Below are 16,668 nucleotides of genomic sequence, written 5' to 3' on the forward strand. Positions count from 1 at the left end.
AGTGATGTCGCAAATGAAACACAACGAATATCACCTCACAACATTAGCCCTTAGAACGTTCCGAAATGTTTTGAACAGACAAAACGGAGGTGAAAATAAAGGTCTAGTGGCCTTCAGATTGCCTAGCACTACACATTCACTTGCTTATCTAGAATCTTAAGTTGCAATGCACCTTGTTTGGATGCTGTCCGTGTTAAGCGTCCAAGCAATTCCGATCCATGTCCTAGATCATTAAGACACCATTTCTGCGTGACGAAGAGTCTACACAGAATTGATACACTGAAGCTGGTAAGTTTCTGTGAGAAGAATATTGTTATAGAGCTCGGTAACGACAGATTCACAGCATTTCGCCCAAAACATTTCCAACATCTTCAGTCTTTTCCACCGGCAATCAGTCACTGATACAGATCGTCTTTAACCAGAGCCCGCACTCCAAGAGTATGCGGCTTAGGACGCGGCACAAATCGGTCCATGTGCAGATCCATCGCATCCCGCTCAGTCTCGTAGAGTTCCATCTTGAACCTACGGAACAGCGTCGCAATGCCCGTGTACAGCTCTGCCCACGCAAGCTGCATGCCCACGCAGGAGCGTGTCCCGCGACCAAACGCGACCATGTAGCGCGAGAGTTTCTTCCCATCAGGAGCCTTTGGGTCGCCCAGCCAGCGCTCTGGCCGGAAGGTCATGTTGTCTGGAAAAATAGCCTCGTCGTGGGACACGGCGTAATTGTCCATGCTCACGGTGGCGCCGACGGGGATGAGCCACTCGCCGTAACGGAGAGGCTCGTCCTCGAGCGTGCGAGGGAGTCGCTGAGACGTTCCATATGCGAATCGAAGGGCTTTAGGATGATTTTGGTCAGCAGATTTCACCTGTAATCAGCTATGTCGATAAACTGCACTCACCTTCGTTGATACAGGCTGAGAGATATGGTAATTGAGAGAGCGCATCCCAGTCGGGAGGGTTTCTGGGATCCACAATAGCTTCTTTGAGCTCGGCCTGGAGCTTTTCTAGCACTGGGGGGTTCGCCAGGACATGGAATGTGCACAGACTGAGGGCCCGCATCGTCGTCTCGATACCAGCGCCGGTCACGCTGATTGCCTCTTGCTGGAGACGGCCAACCGTCTTCTCTGAGGCTGGAAGGTCTGACTCGAGGATGACGCCAAAAATGGTCTTTGATTGCCCCTTTTCCTCTGCCGGCTTGTTTAAGAGGATGCGGATCTGGTTTGTCATTTCCTAGTCGAGCGTGTAACACATCAGCAAAACGTCATATATGATCCGAAAGTCAGCTCGTTCGGTATCTCTGGCCTGGGCTACTACTAACGTTGTTAAAGTCTAGCACAGTTCCCATTTGAGGAGACATTGCCTTAACCCACGACAGCGGGAGCATCTTGAAAAGATTTGTCACGAGGGGAAACTGCGTGATATAGTGAACAGGCTCCAGAAGATCAACCATGGCATCTGTGTAGCTCGCGTGGAAGTCCGGAGCGTCAAGAAAATTATGCGGCTTGTCGAAAGCGTAGTCGTTGATGATATCCGACGTCCAGCATCCCCACATTTGATCGATACGTAACGCTTTCTCTTTGCCCAGGTATTCCCGCGTGAGGCGATCTGTGAGGCGATGCATCATTCGCTGGATGTTGGGCTGGTGCTCAGCGATCCTGCGATGGGAGAAAAAGGGGTTCAAAGCCGCCCGCCGCTGGCGATGTCTGGAGTGGTTAACGGTCGAGAAAGCCGACTCTGGGCTGTTGAAACGGTGAGCGAGGGTGGTCAGCTTGCTGGAGTGCCTAGAAGACGAGTAAAGCACGTCATAGAAGCTAGAGTCTTGGATGTGCAGCTCCCATGGGTTAATTCGGATGATTGGGCCTTTGAAAACCAGTTAGCAACACGTTGAGATCTCGAAACAGTCAGTTGCCGAGTCAAAGTCCACTCACCATATTCCTCATGCAACTTAGCATAATGCCAGATAAACTGGCCGCCATCGCCGCTGAAGAGCTCATAGTAGGCCTCGTACCACTGCGTTAAAGCAGCCAGCTTCGGCCCTGGAAACTTGGCAAGCGGGCTAAAGTACAGACGATAGATACCCAGAGAGAGCAGATACACGGCGGAACATACCAGCCCTGTAATGCCATAGAAAACGGCAGATGAGCGAGTCTCGGGCGTAGATATGGAATCCATCATACTTGTTGGTCTCTGAGGTGCTTGAAAATGATTGTGCGGCTACGATGGGGCAAATGTCGGCTGTTGGTAGGACCGGCGGGAGGGCAGGAAAGGAGAGTGACGACCAAACAAATTTTGACGAGACCAAACTCAAAGCCTGGTTATTTCGAGGTAATCTCCTTCCAAAATTCACGTCTTGGTTGAGTTCGCTCTGGCCGATTTTCAGTGGGAAGTCCTTTTTTGTTGCTGGTCAGGTAGCCAGCATGGGCGTCAGCATCGGGCCACACGGATTTCATCTACGCAGGTCGGGGCTTTTTTTTCTTTTGTAAGTCGAAGTAATCTTCCATAGTGTTGTTTCCATCAGTAACACCGGGGAATAACGAGCTTGGCCAAATCCTAGCGACTGCGGAATTTTATTGGGTGCTTCTTGTCTTGGTTCTATTGCGCGATAATACTGCTCTATTTCAAGTGAAGTAAAGAAATTCTGGAGCAGAAACCGCATAGTTGGCTTTCAGTGCTCATTTCTTTTAGCAATGAGATTTCGATCCCAAGTTTCCGGGCCAGCCTCAATCGTGGGGCTGGCAATTACAGCCGCCTTGTTTCTGACAAGAAATTCTGCCAGCTGGGCCCGCCCCTTCTGCACATGTACTGACGGCGATAGCTGTTGGCCATCCGAGTTGCAATGGCAGGATCTTAACGCCTCTGTGGGCGGTCGTCTCATTGCTTCAGTTCCTCCAGCGTCTGTCTGCCACGACCCGAACTATGACGAGGCCGAGTGCGCCGCTATTCGCAAGGACTGGGTTTGGCCAGAGATTCAGTGAGCTTTGACACCCCATTGATTCCTTGCTCGGGTCATACAGTCTGACAGGTAATTGCAGCGAATCTTGGCCAGGCGGCATCCAGAGCCCTTACTGGCAGAACTCCAGCTGCGATCCATTCACTCCTGCTGATACCCCTTGTACGCTGGGACATAGTGTTTCCTACGCTATCAACGTAACAAATGCAAAAGACGTCGTGCAAGGTCTTTCATTCGCACGCAGGCACTCCCTACGGCTGGCCATCAAGAACACAGGACATGAGTGCGTAACAAGCCACATCTAAAGCGAAGTTCCTTTGGCATAAGGTATCGAGACAATCACTGACATACTTGTGCAAGTTACATGGGAAAGTCCGCCGCCAAAGGGGGCCTTGCCCTATGGACAAGTAGCCTCCGTTCGATAGAAGTGCTGGATTTTGAAAGCGAAACATACACCGGTCCCGCTATCCGAATGGGCGCCGGCGTACGTGGGCTGGAAGCCTACACGGCTGCCGCCAACAAAGGTCTTCGCGTGGTTGGAGGCTTTTGCCCGACGGTAGGCGTCGCCGGCGGTTATACCCAAGGCGGAGGCCACGGTCCGTTGAGCTCACAGTATGGGCTCGGAGCCGACCAGGTCCTTGAGTGGGAAGTCATCACGCCTTCCGGAGAACATCTGGTGGCGACACCTCTGCAGCACTCAGATCTGTACTGGGCCTTGAGCGGAGGCGGACCTGGCACCTACGCAGTCGTGATCTCGCTAACCGTGAGAGCATATCCTGACGGCTACATCGGAGGTGCGACTCTGGCATTCTCTACCGCCGGCGTGGCGAAAGATGACTTCTGGAATTTTTTCAAAAGCTGGCAAGACCTCCTTCCTAGCCTCACTACCGCCGGTGGGACAGCTGGATACGCCGTCACCAAGGACGCCTTCTTCATCGCACCTATTACCCTCCCTGGGTGGACCAAGCAACAGGTCTCCGAATTGATAAGCCCGCTGGTCGACCGACTCGATCAACTAGACGTACAGTATACGCTCGAAGTGACATCGGAACCCACATTCTTGGAACATTACAGCAAGCACGGTGGACCTCTGCCCCGAGGCCCTTACACGATTCACCACCTCTTTGGCGGAAGGATGATCCCGCGCTCCAATGTCGAGGAAAACAGCACCGCTCTTGTCGGGGCCTTTCGCAACATTCTTGAAGACACGAATGCTTTTCTGGGATTTGTTGCTCTGGATGTAAAGCCGGTGCCTGGACGGAAACCCGTTGCGGACAATGCCGTCCTCCCGGCCTGGCGAGACACCCTGATCACGGTACTCGCACAGTCGACGTGGAACTTTAGTGCGCTTAGAGCGGACGGCCAACGTCGTGCCGACGAAATCACCGACGTCGTTGTGCCAAGACTGAGGGAACTTACGCTTGGTTCCGGGACTTATATGAATGAGGGCGATTTCCAGCTCAAAACTTGGAAAGAGGACTTCTATGGGGCAAACTACCCGCGGCTGCAAGCCATCAAGTCTAAATACGACCCCGAAGGTCTTCTCTTTGGGCCTACTGGAGTATCTAGCGATGCATGGTCGATCGATGGACATGGCAGGCTCTGTAAAGGATGGGGTGACGGACTCAGGTCAGCTGGCCTTGGGCGGGTCGCTATCTTGAGGGCCCGGGCTATGCTAACAGCTCGGGCGAGACAGGCACAAGAGCTTGCACGCGGGTACTTTGAGGTTTCTTCAACGATACTTCCCAGTCAGTAAATGAAATTGTTTTTTCACGGGGTTATCCTCCAGGAAGAGTAGCCAGTCGACTTGTTTGTGGTAGCGGGCCATTTTGCCTAGAATAGGAGCGAGCTTATGTGCAATGCGGCGGCATTCGGGGACTAAAAAATGAGCCGCAGCGCCTACGCGCGACAGATTGAAACCACCCGAGGACTTAGGTACACGGCATCTGTACCAGACCTTGCAGCAGTTAAAACAGCCTAAATTGAACAATTCGCTGTGCTAGTCATGGGCATCGTCTTACTTCGCCCACAAGTAAGCTCGATACGGCACAATGACGGTGTCCCCGGAATGCAGCGCCCGGGCCTCCGGCTCCGCCCCGTTCTCCACTACGGTACCGAGTGCCCCACCTATCCCGGCCGAGACTCGGCCCCAAAGAAACACCAAGCTTGCTGGTAGACCCGGGTTATTGTCGCAGCCCAATAACGAGATACAGACAGTCTATGACATCGTGCATTGGGCGGCAGAGACATATGGAGACAAGCCTGCTTTGGGTGCACGAGCAAGTGAAGCCGAAAACTTAAATGCAAAAAACAGATTGCCAGGAAATTCTCTGGTTGGTGGCGTGCCCTGCCGTAATCACATATGACAAGGCGGCTAAAAGTGCATCAATAGTACACTTACATATCATACCAAGATCATTGTACTGTGGTTCATGATGTAGGATCCGGCTTACGGGCGGTCGGTCTCCAGAAAACTGATAAGATTCTCGTCTATGCAGCAACAAGGCAAGTTTCCCCTGTGGACTCTTGTGGAATTACCAAAATTGACGAAAACCATGAAGCCCACAATGGTTATCAATCGCTCATGGTGCATCTTCACAGTCCATGGTTTTCGTGACAGCCTACGAAGCTCTCGGCCTTACTGGCCTCGAGCATTCTCTGGAGTCCACAGGCGCCAAAGCCATCTTCGTGGATCACCATCTCTGTCAAAAGGTGACTTCTGCAATGACAAACAGATCTCTTCCACGAGTTGAGGCCATAGTCTATAACGACCAGCCAAGTGGTACATTTGATGCAGGTGCTGAGTGGATCAAAGACTTGTTCGAACTCAAGAAGACACAACCAGGGCTTCAAATACTCAGCTTCAGCCAGCTATGCCAGGTTGGCCGGAGCAAGATGAGTGAGCCTGTTCCACCTGACAGGGAGGATCTTTGCGCCATCTACTACACTTCTGGGTCTACAGGAATACCGAAAGGAGTTCCGGTGAAACACAAGGCCGTTGTAGCGGCAGGTAAGTCACCCCCTGATTCACCATGATATTTGATCTTATCCCCTTAGAATAACATGAACGATTATCTAATCAGCCAACAGTCACAGGTCTTGACTCCGTGATCGGCGACTATCTCTCGTCTTCCGATTCTTTCCTCGCATACTTACCATTAGCTCATGTTCTTGAATTCGCCTTCGAAAATAGCTGTCTCTACTGGGGTGTGAAGATGGGCTACGGTGGTGCACGTACGCTCTTCGACCGTAGCACTCCATCTGGCACTCTCGAAGTGGGAGACATAAATGCCTTCCAACCCACCTTTATGATCGGTGTTCCTGCTATCTGGGAAAGGATTAAAAAGGCGATTTTGTCCAACGTGGAAAATTCAAGCTTTATTGACAGACTTGCTTTCTGGTCGAGGGTCAAAGCAAGAGAAGTATGGGCCGCAGCCGGATTGGCCGGGACATGCGGCTTCAATGGGATATTATCGTCCGCCGCCAGTGAGGTGGTTGGGCCCCGGCTGCGGTTCGCCATGTCAGGCGGCGGGCCCGTAGCGGAAAGCACGCAAAACTTCTTGACCATGGCGATGGCTCCTTTGATTAACGGATATGGCTTAACCGAGACAATGGCGTAAGTTCAAGGACTTGATAGTCTGAGTTCAAAGCTGAACCGAAGCTGATGTCTTGATAACCTCCAGCATGGGTGGTCTGATGGATCCCGGCCAATGGCGACCAGGATCTATGAGCATCCCGGCCAGTATAGAAATGAAACTGGTTGACTGCCCTGATGCAGGCTACCTCACCAGTAACACTCCATCACAGGGGGAGATCTGGATACGGGGCGATAGTGTTATGGAAGGGTACTATGACAACGACGATGAGTCCAAGAGTGCAGTCGCGCCTGGCGATTGGATCCGCACTGGCGACATTGGGCAGTGGGAACCCACATGCAGCGGCGACGACTTTCATTTCAGAATCATTGACCGGAAGAAGAACCTCGTCAAGACACTCAACGGAGAGTACATCGCGCTTGAAAAGGTATGACGCCGATCTGCATGATGCATCGTTAATTTGCCCGTGGAAGGTGTGTACACTGACCACAACTCACTCATTCCAGCTAGAGTCTATCTACCGCTCTGCAAAGCTTGTGGCTAACATCTGCATCCACGCATCGCCTCACCGCGCAAAGCCAACGGCTATAGTCGTTCCTTCACCGCCAGCCTTGGAGGACCTAGCTAAGAGACATGGTTTAGATACCCCCTGCGAAACATCAGCGCTTATACGACATCCGTTTGTCGTGCATGGCGCTCTTCTGCAATTGCAACAGATTGCTCAGGAGGCCGGACTTGCCTCGATTGAGGTGGTAGAGGCTGTTGTGCTTGTTGACGATGCAGAGTGGACTCCTCAAAATGTTAGTGCCATCATTCAGAACTGAGTCATGATGTCAAGTAATTCGAGACTAATATTTACCCCAGGGCTTGACAACAGCGGTTGGGAAGCTTAACAGACGAGGGATCGTGACTCGCTATCAAGGACTACTTGATCGCGTCCATGGTCAACACTAATGGGCGTTCCCCAATCGGCAACACTTAAGGCGAGAGCATCACATCTTCCATCTAAGTGTACAGTCTTATTTCTTTTGAGAGCAAGAATTTGTTATTTATAACGCTATCTTGGAGTTAATGGTAGCTGGGAATCTGAAACTGGCTGCCAATCGAATCTTTGTGGCCTTTCCTAAGATCCTATTCTAGTCATATAACAGGGCTCGCGATGCAATTGGGTCCTTCGGAAAATCACGGAGTTGAAACATCTTTTCGCTCTTTATAACGCAGATCTGTGACGAAATGACTTGAATTGTGGTGGTGGCAGTCACATAGGGTCGGGGCTATCATAGGCACGCAATTTTTAGAGCGGCCCGCTGAACGGCCTCGCGGGCCTAGACATGTAACGATAACTTCGTGGACGGCCAGGCTTATTGCGTCTCTCAGCCCTATAAGAAAAGGGCTTGTTCGCTCAGTCATTTGCTTGTAGGCCTCTGGGAACCGATCGACAAAACAAGGCCATAGCTGAAAAGACACAAAAGTAAGGATTCGGATGGTGGAACTTGATTTTTCTTATATTCTTAAAATTTGGGTACGACGTATCGGCGCTTAGTTAAGGACTTTGAGGTGCTATAGATTCCTGATGACATCGACGCTGCAAAACAAATCAAGATTGTTGGGCATACAACGCCGGCACTTCGAAAAGGGGGGGTGTTTTCACGTCCCTCCACCTCTGAATTTCAACCAGCAGTCGGAGGAAAATGATGTGGGGTCCCGGTCTGGATCACTGGAGACGGACAGGGGCGGGCTACCCACAACCCCTGCTCAACGCCGGTGGGAGAGCAAGCCTTCGGGGGAAGTGACCGCCAATTAATGTCGATGGAAGATGGATGACCTGCGAAAGGCTAAAAGCATCAGGTGCGGGTAGTGCCTATCCACCCCCACCCTCCATCCCCAACGCGGCTGGCCCGTGAGATTTATTTAGTTTAGTCCCCGGTTGTGCCAGTATGATGCATGTCATTTCACGTCTTCTTCGCGCCTTTTTACAAATTTTACTCTCTGTATTCTTTTTTCTGCCCAAAGTCTTTCATGAGTTTAGCTAATGGCATTGTTTGTGAGGCTTTGAACCCTTCCCTACACTATAGATCTGCAGGGCAGTGTGGGCTTGGGCTGTCTTCTGTAGATATCTTATTTTGCTCTCACACTTACCCTAGGCCTTGACCCAGAATGGCGATCACATATCCCACTGACTCGGTGAGATCGTCGCGGAAATTTACGCGGGAAAGAACTTCAAGATCTGGCCCTCGCAGAGATACTCTTCTAGATAGTGTTACCAAGAGATCTTTTCTAGGAAGTATTTATAGGAATTCAGCCATCCTCCTTGATTACTACACAACACTTTAAATACATCTTTTCACCCTCTGTCTCGTTTACTACACACAATCAACACCAGGATGAAATTTTCAGTTGCCCTTCTAGCCCTTGGAGCGACCAGCTTCACCATGGCCGCTCCGTTCCAATACGAGGAAAACGTGTCTCTCAAGCCGCGCAACGAGATCTTTGCAAGGGTAGGCATCTCCCTACAAGTCCCGGAACAGGCAGCTCTAACGATAGACTAGAAAGTTTGTTGGGTCGAAAACGGAACGAGTTGTTACTATGGCGACGACGTCTGCTATTACCACAGCTGCTGGAACTGCAAGTGCAAGGCAACTTACTGGGGCAGAGAGCTAAAGCGCCGAAACTGCACCAACAAAATCGACACAGACTGCAACTGGCTCTGAACGAAGAAGAGGTGGATTCTGTAGAACTTCCGGAATATCGTATCACATATTTATTGTTGTATGCATTCAAATTAAAGATGTTCATGATGCATTTCTTTCATTATAGACATGCTCCGTCTCTTGTAACCGGTATTGGCCCCTTGTCTCCGCGGCGGAGTGAAACTTGCACGATGCTTCCCTGGAACTCGACCTGGTGTTTAGTTTTGAGAAAGATACGGGACGTTTGGATGCCCTCGTAAGAATCTTCTGATAGCTACTAAGGTCTGCATGGAAAGTCTGGATAATGTCGGCACAGTCGAGAAAGACAGTGCCCTCTTGCGTAGGCGAAGATTTAGCAGGGAAGACAGGGATAGGAGAGGATAAGCGCAAAAACGTAGGCAAACGAATCACTTACCTGCTTTGTGCACAGCCATAAGAGTTGATTGCAATTTCTGTGCTGCGATAGAGCCTCCATCGCCCGCGAGGGTCTGAAAGGACTAGAAAAAAGCACGAGTTGAAGCAAACGGGAAACAAACGCTGAATGAGGGAAGACGCCTAGTACCTAGTGGGAAGTTCGCTCAAAGTCCGCTCCGAGCGGAGGGGTTGGTGTGACACCAAGCTCATCTTATGCGTGGTATGGCTGCAGGAGACAACGAATCGCATGGTAAACATGATCTGTTGGGTTTCCGTTCCCGCTTCCAACCAATCTACAGTCTGGGCTTCGTGAGAGGTAAGGTTATGGGGCAAACCAACAGAGAACGGAGACGCCTGTTTGTTCAGATACGTCATTTGCGGCACAGACATTCCACTCCGATACAAAGAGTGTAGAGCATTTTGATTATCCAGGCTATACTTTTCTGCAGCATGTCATTCCAAACATATAGGGACGTATCTATTACTAGGTCAGGATGCGAACGCATTGCTTTTGCCCCTGACAGGACTGATGGATGTAAAACAATATGACAACGACAAACCTCTGAGTGTGGAGTTTAATCAAGTTTGCTTATTCATTAAGAATGTTTGGATTTCAAGCCTGAGGCTTTCTACCAAATGCTGGAAAGGAACGTGTGTTCACTCATTCCAGAAGCTCTTGCACTTAGCTTTGCTCCTAGACCATCTCTCTATCACTCCTCGTTGGCCGTGGAAATCCCCCTATTAGCTCCTGTGGGACCAACCCATCGGATAGGTTGGAGATGCTGTCGGCGGTTCCTTACTATGATTCCCTTGGTCTTTCACATTTTCCTTCGTCGCATTCCTCTTCTTGTTAGCAGACTGAAACCACCAATACGCTGCCAAGGGGATCACAGCGGTTATTTCAGTCACAACTGAATTACGAGAAGTCAGTAAGTACTTGAGCTTGCCATCGAGAGAGAAAAGGATGATTGTTGGAGTCCTACAAGATGCTACAAATACCTACCTGGCGCCAGGTCCATGCCACGTTGTCACGTCCATCATCAGGGAAATCGCGACTCGGGATCGCCAAGAAGGCGCACACGAAGGAGATTGGTGTCTGAAAATGTCAGGTTGGCACTGATCAAGATTCCTTTGCAGACTCACGGTGCAGGCGGCCAAGATGCCGCAATGTAAGGTACCCTATTAGTCGAATCTGTGGGTCATTTGAAACATGTCTCTAGTCTTCTACCTCTAACTTCCTGCATCGAAAGGAAAATCTCGCATTTCTGGTTTCTCTCTTAGCCAGCTGGAGCGTCAGTGACTGATATCATTGACGCTTCCACGGCCTTGAAAAAGCCCAGCTGAGAGTAAGCCGGCCCAGTCAAAAAGCACTTTGCCGAACTTGTAAGATTTGCGATGAGTAATGACACGTTCAGCTGAAAAGTCAAGGCTTTGGCGATGCCAAAATCGGTGATTTGAGGGGTGCGTTCGTAGAGCGTAGACCCGAAAACATGTGCAGTAATATCAGGACTCTCCACCGCCGAAGTGATGACTTCGAGGATGTTACTCCCCCGCTTTCGTGCGCCAAGGCTTTGCAATTGCTTCTGAACTTGAAGTGCTGTAAGAAACCCTGGTGGGAGGTCATTGCCATGTACCACATCGGCCTCGTATTCTGCGACCAGCCCGAATCCCAGCTGTAGGCTATGTTGATCCCGCCAGCCCCTCCTAGACTCCCTTGGAGACATCCCTGCTGCCAGACGCTTTGCTGTATCCGAGCCCAGCAGGCAGCGCACTTGACTTAGCTGTTCTTCTCTTGAACGGTACTGCAATGTAATGCCAAAAATGGTCTGAAAATCGACTGGTGATACGGGAAGACAGCCGGCTAGTATCAAGCATGCTTGAGATAGAGTCGCTTCTAACAGTTGAAGGCAAAATGCTTGAGAAGGAGGATTCGACCTCGTAGTCGATATATGTGGCATGTCCAGAGCCTCAAGATGTTCTACATTAGGTTGCGCTCTCATGCCCTCTGCAGGGGTACCATCGACTTCGCCGCCGCTATTGTTTTTGGAAGGACTCAAGCGGTCGGGCGCGCCGGCGTTCTGCCTCAAAGTGCTGTGTTGACTCAACGAGGCCGACGTAGAACAAATGGGTCTTTCATGGATATCGGTAGACCGCGTGGTCCCAGAGTTTGGGTTCCCATCGTCGTTGTCGTCGTCGATATCAGTGATGGGCTGCACCATTGTCTTCAACTGCATCGCTGAGTCTTGAAAGAGGGCAAGAAGGTCCTCCTGCTTTTTCAGTACACCCTTATTTCCGATGACCTCGTCGAAGAGGTCAATGAAGAGGAGCGTCATGTTCTCTACAACGTTCTCCAACCTCTCGATTCGCTCCTTCTGTTTTACATCTGCAGCTTGTCGCCGTCTTCGAAATACTTGTTGTGCCTCGCGGTTCCTTTCTCTCCGGATCTTGAACTAGTCAGTCGTCAAGTACGGTACGTTTGGAATATAATGCAGAGGTGCAGCGGCAAATGCAGAGATTTACGAGCAGAAACCAGGTTGTGGCTATACTGACCTTCCGCATGTCATCGCCGTTAGCGTCGTCAGACATTGGCGATTTCCGGCCTCGTCTCTTCGAAACTACCTTGGCTCTTTGATCGCCCATAATTGTTGAAAATTGCATGCCCGGTGCCCCCGAGAATGTCAAGTTGGAATAATGTGGTGTTCGGTGTCGAGATCCAGTCAAGTACAGAAAGGATTCTGTCACTGTTCAAGATCGTGGACGGGGACACATATGCTCTATCGACGTTCTTTTGGGGACCCTTTGTGATCCACTCTCCAACATAACATGCTGTACGAACAGCACGCGTGAGTTGGGACTTGATGGGGGAAGCGTCATTCCTCTCGCTGCCGAGGGTGTTGAGGGAGCCTGATTACTATTCATTCAATTTCGAACTGCCTCCAGACAATTTTCTGTAGCGCGCCAAACCAATCGCAGGGCGCGAGTCTAGACTGAGTACAGCAGAAAGGTTGCCAACAAAAGATTAGTAATCTTTGAATTTAAGCTTTCTGTTCCTTGAGTGTAATTGAAACCTTGCGGAATTTGCAAGGAGGATGTTCTTGTCTCATATGTACATATTCTCATATGTACATATCATGTAGCCTAAAGGACATTATGCTGCCCAAGAAGACAAATTCGGGATATGACACGCATACCCGTGTCACGACTTATCGCGAGCCGACCTGAAAGACAATCTAAGCTCCGTGAGATCGATATGAGATTGTGGTACCGCCACACTGATTCAATCGTTCAACTCCGAAATAATGGTCGTGTTGCCCTTGCCGCCGCGGCCGTTTGCGGCCGGGCTAAAATACATGTCGATGAGCCCAGATCCCTTCAAGGGGATCCCAAGGACGGTCTGCTCTATCTCAAAATCTGTGATGACCATTAACTTCAAGCCATCTCGTGCCGCCTCTTAGTAGGTATAATAGACGTACTCTGCAGACCAAGAACCGAGATAAGCGTGTTGTTTAAGGTCGGATCTTCCGCGGTATAGGTAGTCAACTCTGTCTGGGGGTCATAGATCCATACTGAGTGGCTGATCACGCCTGGAGTCTTGGAATGCTCAGCATAGAGATCTCCGCGTCGGTTGCCTTGAGCGCCTGCTGCAAGGTTGATTTCGATGTACCAGGATCCGTAATCGCATGACGTCGCAACTACCAGCTGAGGGACGACGGGGATCAACAGCAACAGACCTTTGAAAGAGACCATTTTCAAGTACGGCAGTTGGCTTTCCAATAGATGTATCACTTGAATGTGGATTCTTGCAATTTGCAATCAGCAAAACGATTTCAATGAACTTTAATTGGACCTAAAGTGATAGTTTCACGAACCGGAAACGAGACGGTTTTTATACCTCAGAATACCTAGTCAGCGTGAATGGTTCCTTAGAACCTATCAATAAATAATAATACGATGTTACACGTTGCTTTTTCAGCCGATGGATCGCTTCGTATTCCTAGGCGAGGCCACACAACACCTGCATCAATAGCTTGGCCAATCGCCTCTGCATTGCAGCAATGTGCGTCTCAGTGTAACATCAAACCTGGAATGGCAGAATTATATGCATCAGAAGCTATGACAAACACATGCTGCATACTTTATACCTTGTCTAATCGGCAAGGTACTACCCGTGACAAATGGAATCGATGGTCTTAAGCACTGTATTGGCTGCCCCGAATGCCAAGAACATCCCAGTGGGACTTTAGTGTTGCGTGCATTATGTGAGGCACTATTACGCGGTTGAGCCAGCAAGGTATGAGAGGATTCAATATCCCACCGGGTGCCGAACGACGTCAACACAATGGTGCCCGGTTTTCTCCAATACTCATTCCGTTCTGATTCTTTTTATTAGATGCATAATTGAGATTTCGGACAATTAACACAGAGAAAAGACGAAAAATATGGGATCCGGTACTACCCCATGTGGTAACGTACTGACGCCATTCAGCTCCCGATGGGATAGGAGCGCCATAAGCCTCAATACGAGGTTCCAATTCTAGGTTGAAGACCGCCGTCTCGTGACGAATGGCATTGTTTTCCGCCACACCAGGAACATAGCTTATGTGGTTTCAGTACATGATCTGATAGAGAATCTGAACGTTCGGGGACTTGACTCAACCCTGATTGGAAACGTACACGAGAAAGAAGACACATCAATGTTCAGTCATCATCGGTCCCCTCAACTGGATATGGACCGAAGCATATATCGAGAAAGACGGAGTTTATGGGAATCCTGAAGTAGTTTCCTACACAGATTTGTATCAACAGGTCGTTGGCTTCTGTTCTTCTGCGTTATTGCTCCTAACCTCCGACTCCGTTCCCAGCTATTCTTCTCATCAGCTGAGGCCCGTAGGACTGCCTTTCTGACACCGTCGCCAGCCTTGGTCAGACAATGACGCATAATGCGTCGATAGCCAAGATTTCCCGAGCTACTATGCGCTGGAATTCAGCCAAGCTGAAAGAATTTCCATCAGGGTTCCTAGAACTGTGAATGGTATGAGTGCAGCTGATCAGAAGAGGGGCGTCCAGTACCGAACGGTGAGCAGCCACACAAATCTGTACCACGGCAAAACTCCGGGTGGCTTGAAGAAGAGAAACAACGCAGTGATCAGTTTCACGAACGACGGCGCCTTCCATATATTAGATGGCATGATCAGGTATTTTGCAAACTTTCGCTCCCATAATACAAGGCAATCAAGTTATTGAGGTAAGGAGAATTGAGTACTTGTAAGGCTCATCAGACTGCCGCAGAGGCTGGGTGAACGATAATGTCAGTAGGCTTCTCACTGGAATCAAAGCTACCAACCTACCTACTTCCAAACGAAGCCAAAAGCACCAGCCCATGCGTCCCCTACTCTGGCAAGGTCGCGTACGATGTTAAGGCCGACGAACGTTTGCATGAGGCCGTTGATCATGTTTTATAGCACTCACTACGCTCCTGAGTACAAGAGCGGCTTTCATGTTCCAAAGTAGATCCTGCTCGGCCACCAGCAAACACAAAGGCTCCTTACGTAAGTCTGCATCGTCAGTCATACAGGCCGTTTTGGCAGGCTTGAATAAGCTAGACAGTCAGGCCTATCATTGAAGATCAGATTCTCATGAGAAAGTAAGCAGTGTCGACAAGCGTTGAAGTCTTTTGAGGGGCAAAGGAGAGACACACCCTACATATGATAGGACTTTAGGACGATTCGAGTCAGTCGACCAAGCCTATATCCTTACAAATATATAGATATTTGACGAAATCCTCAGTTACTCTTAAGCAAAGTTTTTACTTGGACTTGGGATTAGTCATCAAGGCAAATATATGTTTAGGCTCACAGATCGACGGCGTTGTGCGCTGAGCAATGCGTACGAAGATTACGGTTTCACTGTCCGAGATCACGTAATTTTTCCGAGAATCAATAGTCAGCGAACGTCGACCACTGAACTCGCTCAACTACTTAATCACCTAGTGTTAAGCTTCAACTTTTACCTAGTAGAGCAATCGACTTCCTCTTTCTAAGCTTTTGAAGACATCGTTGCTTTGAGAATCTCTATCATATCATCTTCTGCCCCTGAGCTGCAACCTATCATCGGACGCTTATCCAGGGTCAGCAAAGATGTCGGTGTCGGTGGCCTCAGGATCAACCCAATCGGGCTTCATTGTGAATGAAGGCGTACGGATACACTTCTACGCGACTGGACAAGGCCCCCTAATGGTTCTTCTCCACGGCTTTCCCGACAACTCAAAGACTTGGACCCATCAGGTGGCTGAATTCTCGAAGACACATACAGTCGTGTGCCCCACTCTTCGCGGCTACCCACCTAGCGACATTCCCACCGTCGAGCAAGACGCCTACTCTTTGCAAACTGTGGTTGGAGATATTTTGGCCATCCTTGATCACTTCAACGCCGCTCAGGCAATCGTCGGCGGCCACGACTTTGGCGGCGGGGCTATTCAATTACTGGCACTTCACCACCCTGAGCGCGTCTCCGGGCTCATAATTATGAATTCTCCCATCCTTCCTCGCTTTCACGAGCTCATTCAGTTTGATAAAGACCAACAAGCCCAGTCTGCCTATACTATTCATCACATTCAGTACCAAAAAGGGGACGACAAGAACTTAGGCGCCGCGCTCGAGGGTATCAAGGATGACGAGCAGCGTTGCGAGATGCATGATTATCTCTCCGAGTCACCAATGGAAGGCATGTACGCCTACTACAAATACAACTACCCGGGCCCACCATACGGCCAGCATGTGGACACTTCTAGCATGGTATATCAGGTGCCCACGCTCATCATCTGGGGCTTCGCAGACACCTACTTTTCGACGAAGTTTTTGGATGGGATTCCGAAGTTTTTTGTGAATAGCGTCCGTCTCGTCACGTTTCCCGGTGCCGGCCATTGGGTATTCCGGGAACAGCCTGCTAAGGTTAACCAAGAAATTCGGTCTTGGTTACAGGTCCTGGCCAATATGTCGGGGTAAGATTTCTGGGGATC

General features: G+C 49.9%; 6 protein-coding genes across 6 annotated transcripts; 3 read left to right on the forward strand and 3 right to left on the reverse strand.

Moving 5' to 3' along the window:
• Positions 1–395: 395 nt before the first annotated feature.
• On the reverse strand, positions 396–2,175 carry CPAR01_07147 (cytochrome P450; the record flags this gene model as incomplete). The annotated part of the gene is made up of 4 exons (XM_060491417.1): positions 396–835; positions 900–1,230; positions 1,319–1,860; positions 1,929–2,175. The coding sequence occupies 4 exons, from the start codon at positions 2,173–2,175 to the stop codon at positions 396–398; spliced, it is 1,560 nt and encodes a 519-aa protein (XP_060350291.1).
• Positions 2,176–2,687: 512 nt separating this feature from the next.
• On the forward strand, positions 2,688–7,370 carry CPAR01_07148 (long-chain-fatty-acid-CoA ligase; the record flags this gene model as incomplete). Its single annotated transcript, XM_060491418.1, has 7 exons — positions 2,688–2,971; positions 3,033–3,233; positions 3,311–4,511; positions 5,552–5,960; positions 6,041–6,566; positions 6,634–6,973; positions 7,053–7,370. 7 exons carry the CDS (start codon positions 2,688–2,690, stop codon positions 7,368–7,370), a joined length of 3,279 nt encoding a protein of 1,092 aa, XP_060350292.1.
• Positions 7,371–8,978: 1,608 nt separating this feature from the next.
• CPAR01_07149 (uncharacterized protein) lies at positions 8,979–9,257 on the forward strand (the record flags this gene model as incomplete). The annotated part of the gene is made up of 2 exons (XM_060491419.1): positions 8,979–9,044; positions 9,096–9,257. 2 exons carry the CDS (start codon positions 8,979–8,981, stop codon positions 9,255–9,257), a joined length of 228 nt encoding a protein of 75 aa, XP_060350293.1.
• Positions 9,258–10,927: 1,670 nt separating this feature from the next.
• CPAR01_07150 (uncharacterized protein) lies at positions 10,928–12,236 on the reverse strand (the record flags this gene model as incomplete). The annotated part of the gene is made up of 2 exons (XM_060491420.1): positions 10,928–12,094; positions 12,201–12,236. The coding sequence occupies 2 exons, from the start codon at positions 12,234–12,236 to the stop codon at positions 10,928–10,930; spliced, it is 1,203 nt and encodes a 400-aa protein (XP_060350294.1).
• Positions 12,237–12,927: 691 nt separating this feature from the next.
• Positions 12,928–13,397, reverse strand: CPAR01_07151 (uncharacterized protein; the record flags this gene model as incomplete). Its single annotated transcript, XM_060491421.1, has 2 exons — positions 12,928–13,061; positions 13,124–13,397. The coding sequence occupies 2 exons, from the start codon at positions 13,395–13,397 to the stop codon at positions 12,928–12,930; spliced, it is 408 nt and encodes a 135-aa protein (XP_060350295.1).
• Positions 13,398–15,787: 2,390 nt separating this feature from the next.
• Positions 15,788–16,654, forward strand: CPAR01_07152 (uncharacterized protein; the record flags this gene model as incomplete). Its single annotated transcript, XM_060491422.1, has 1 exon — positions 15,788–16,654. One exon carries the CDS (start codon positions 15,788–15,790, stop codon positions 16,652–16,654), a length of 867 nt encoding a protein of 288 aa, XP_060350296.1.
• Between the last annotated feature and the right edge of the window lie 14 nt (positions 16,655–16,668).

The sequence above is a fragment of the Colletotrichum paranaense genome (assembly GCF_030867605.1).
Source record: "Colletotrichum paranaense strain IMI 384185 chromosome Unknown Scaffold_5.1, whole genome shotgun sequence".
NCBI lineage: Eukaryota > Fungi > Ascomycota > Sordariomycetes > Glomerellales > Glomerellaceae > Colletotrichum > Colletotrichum paranaense.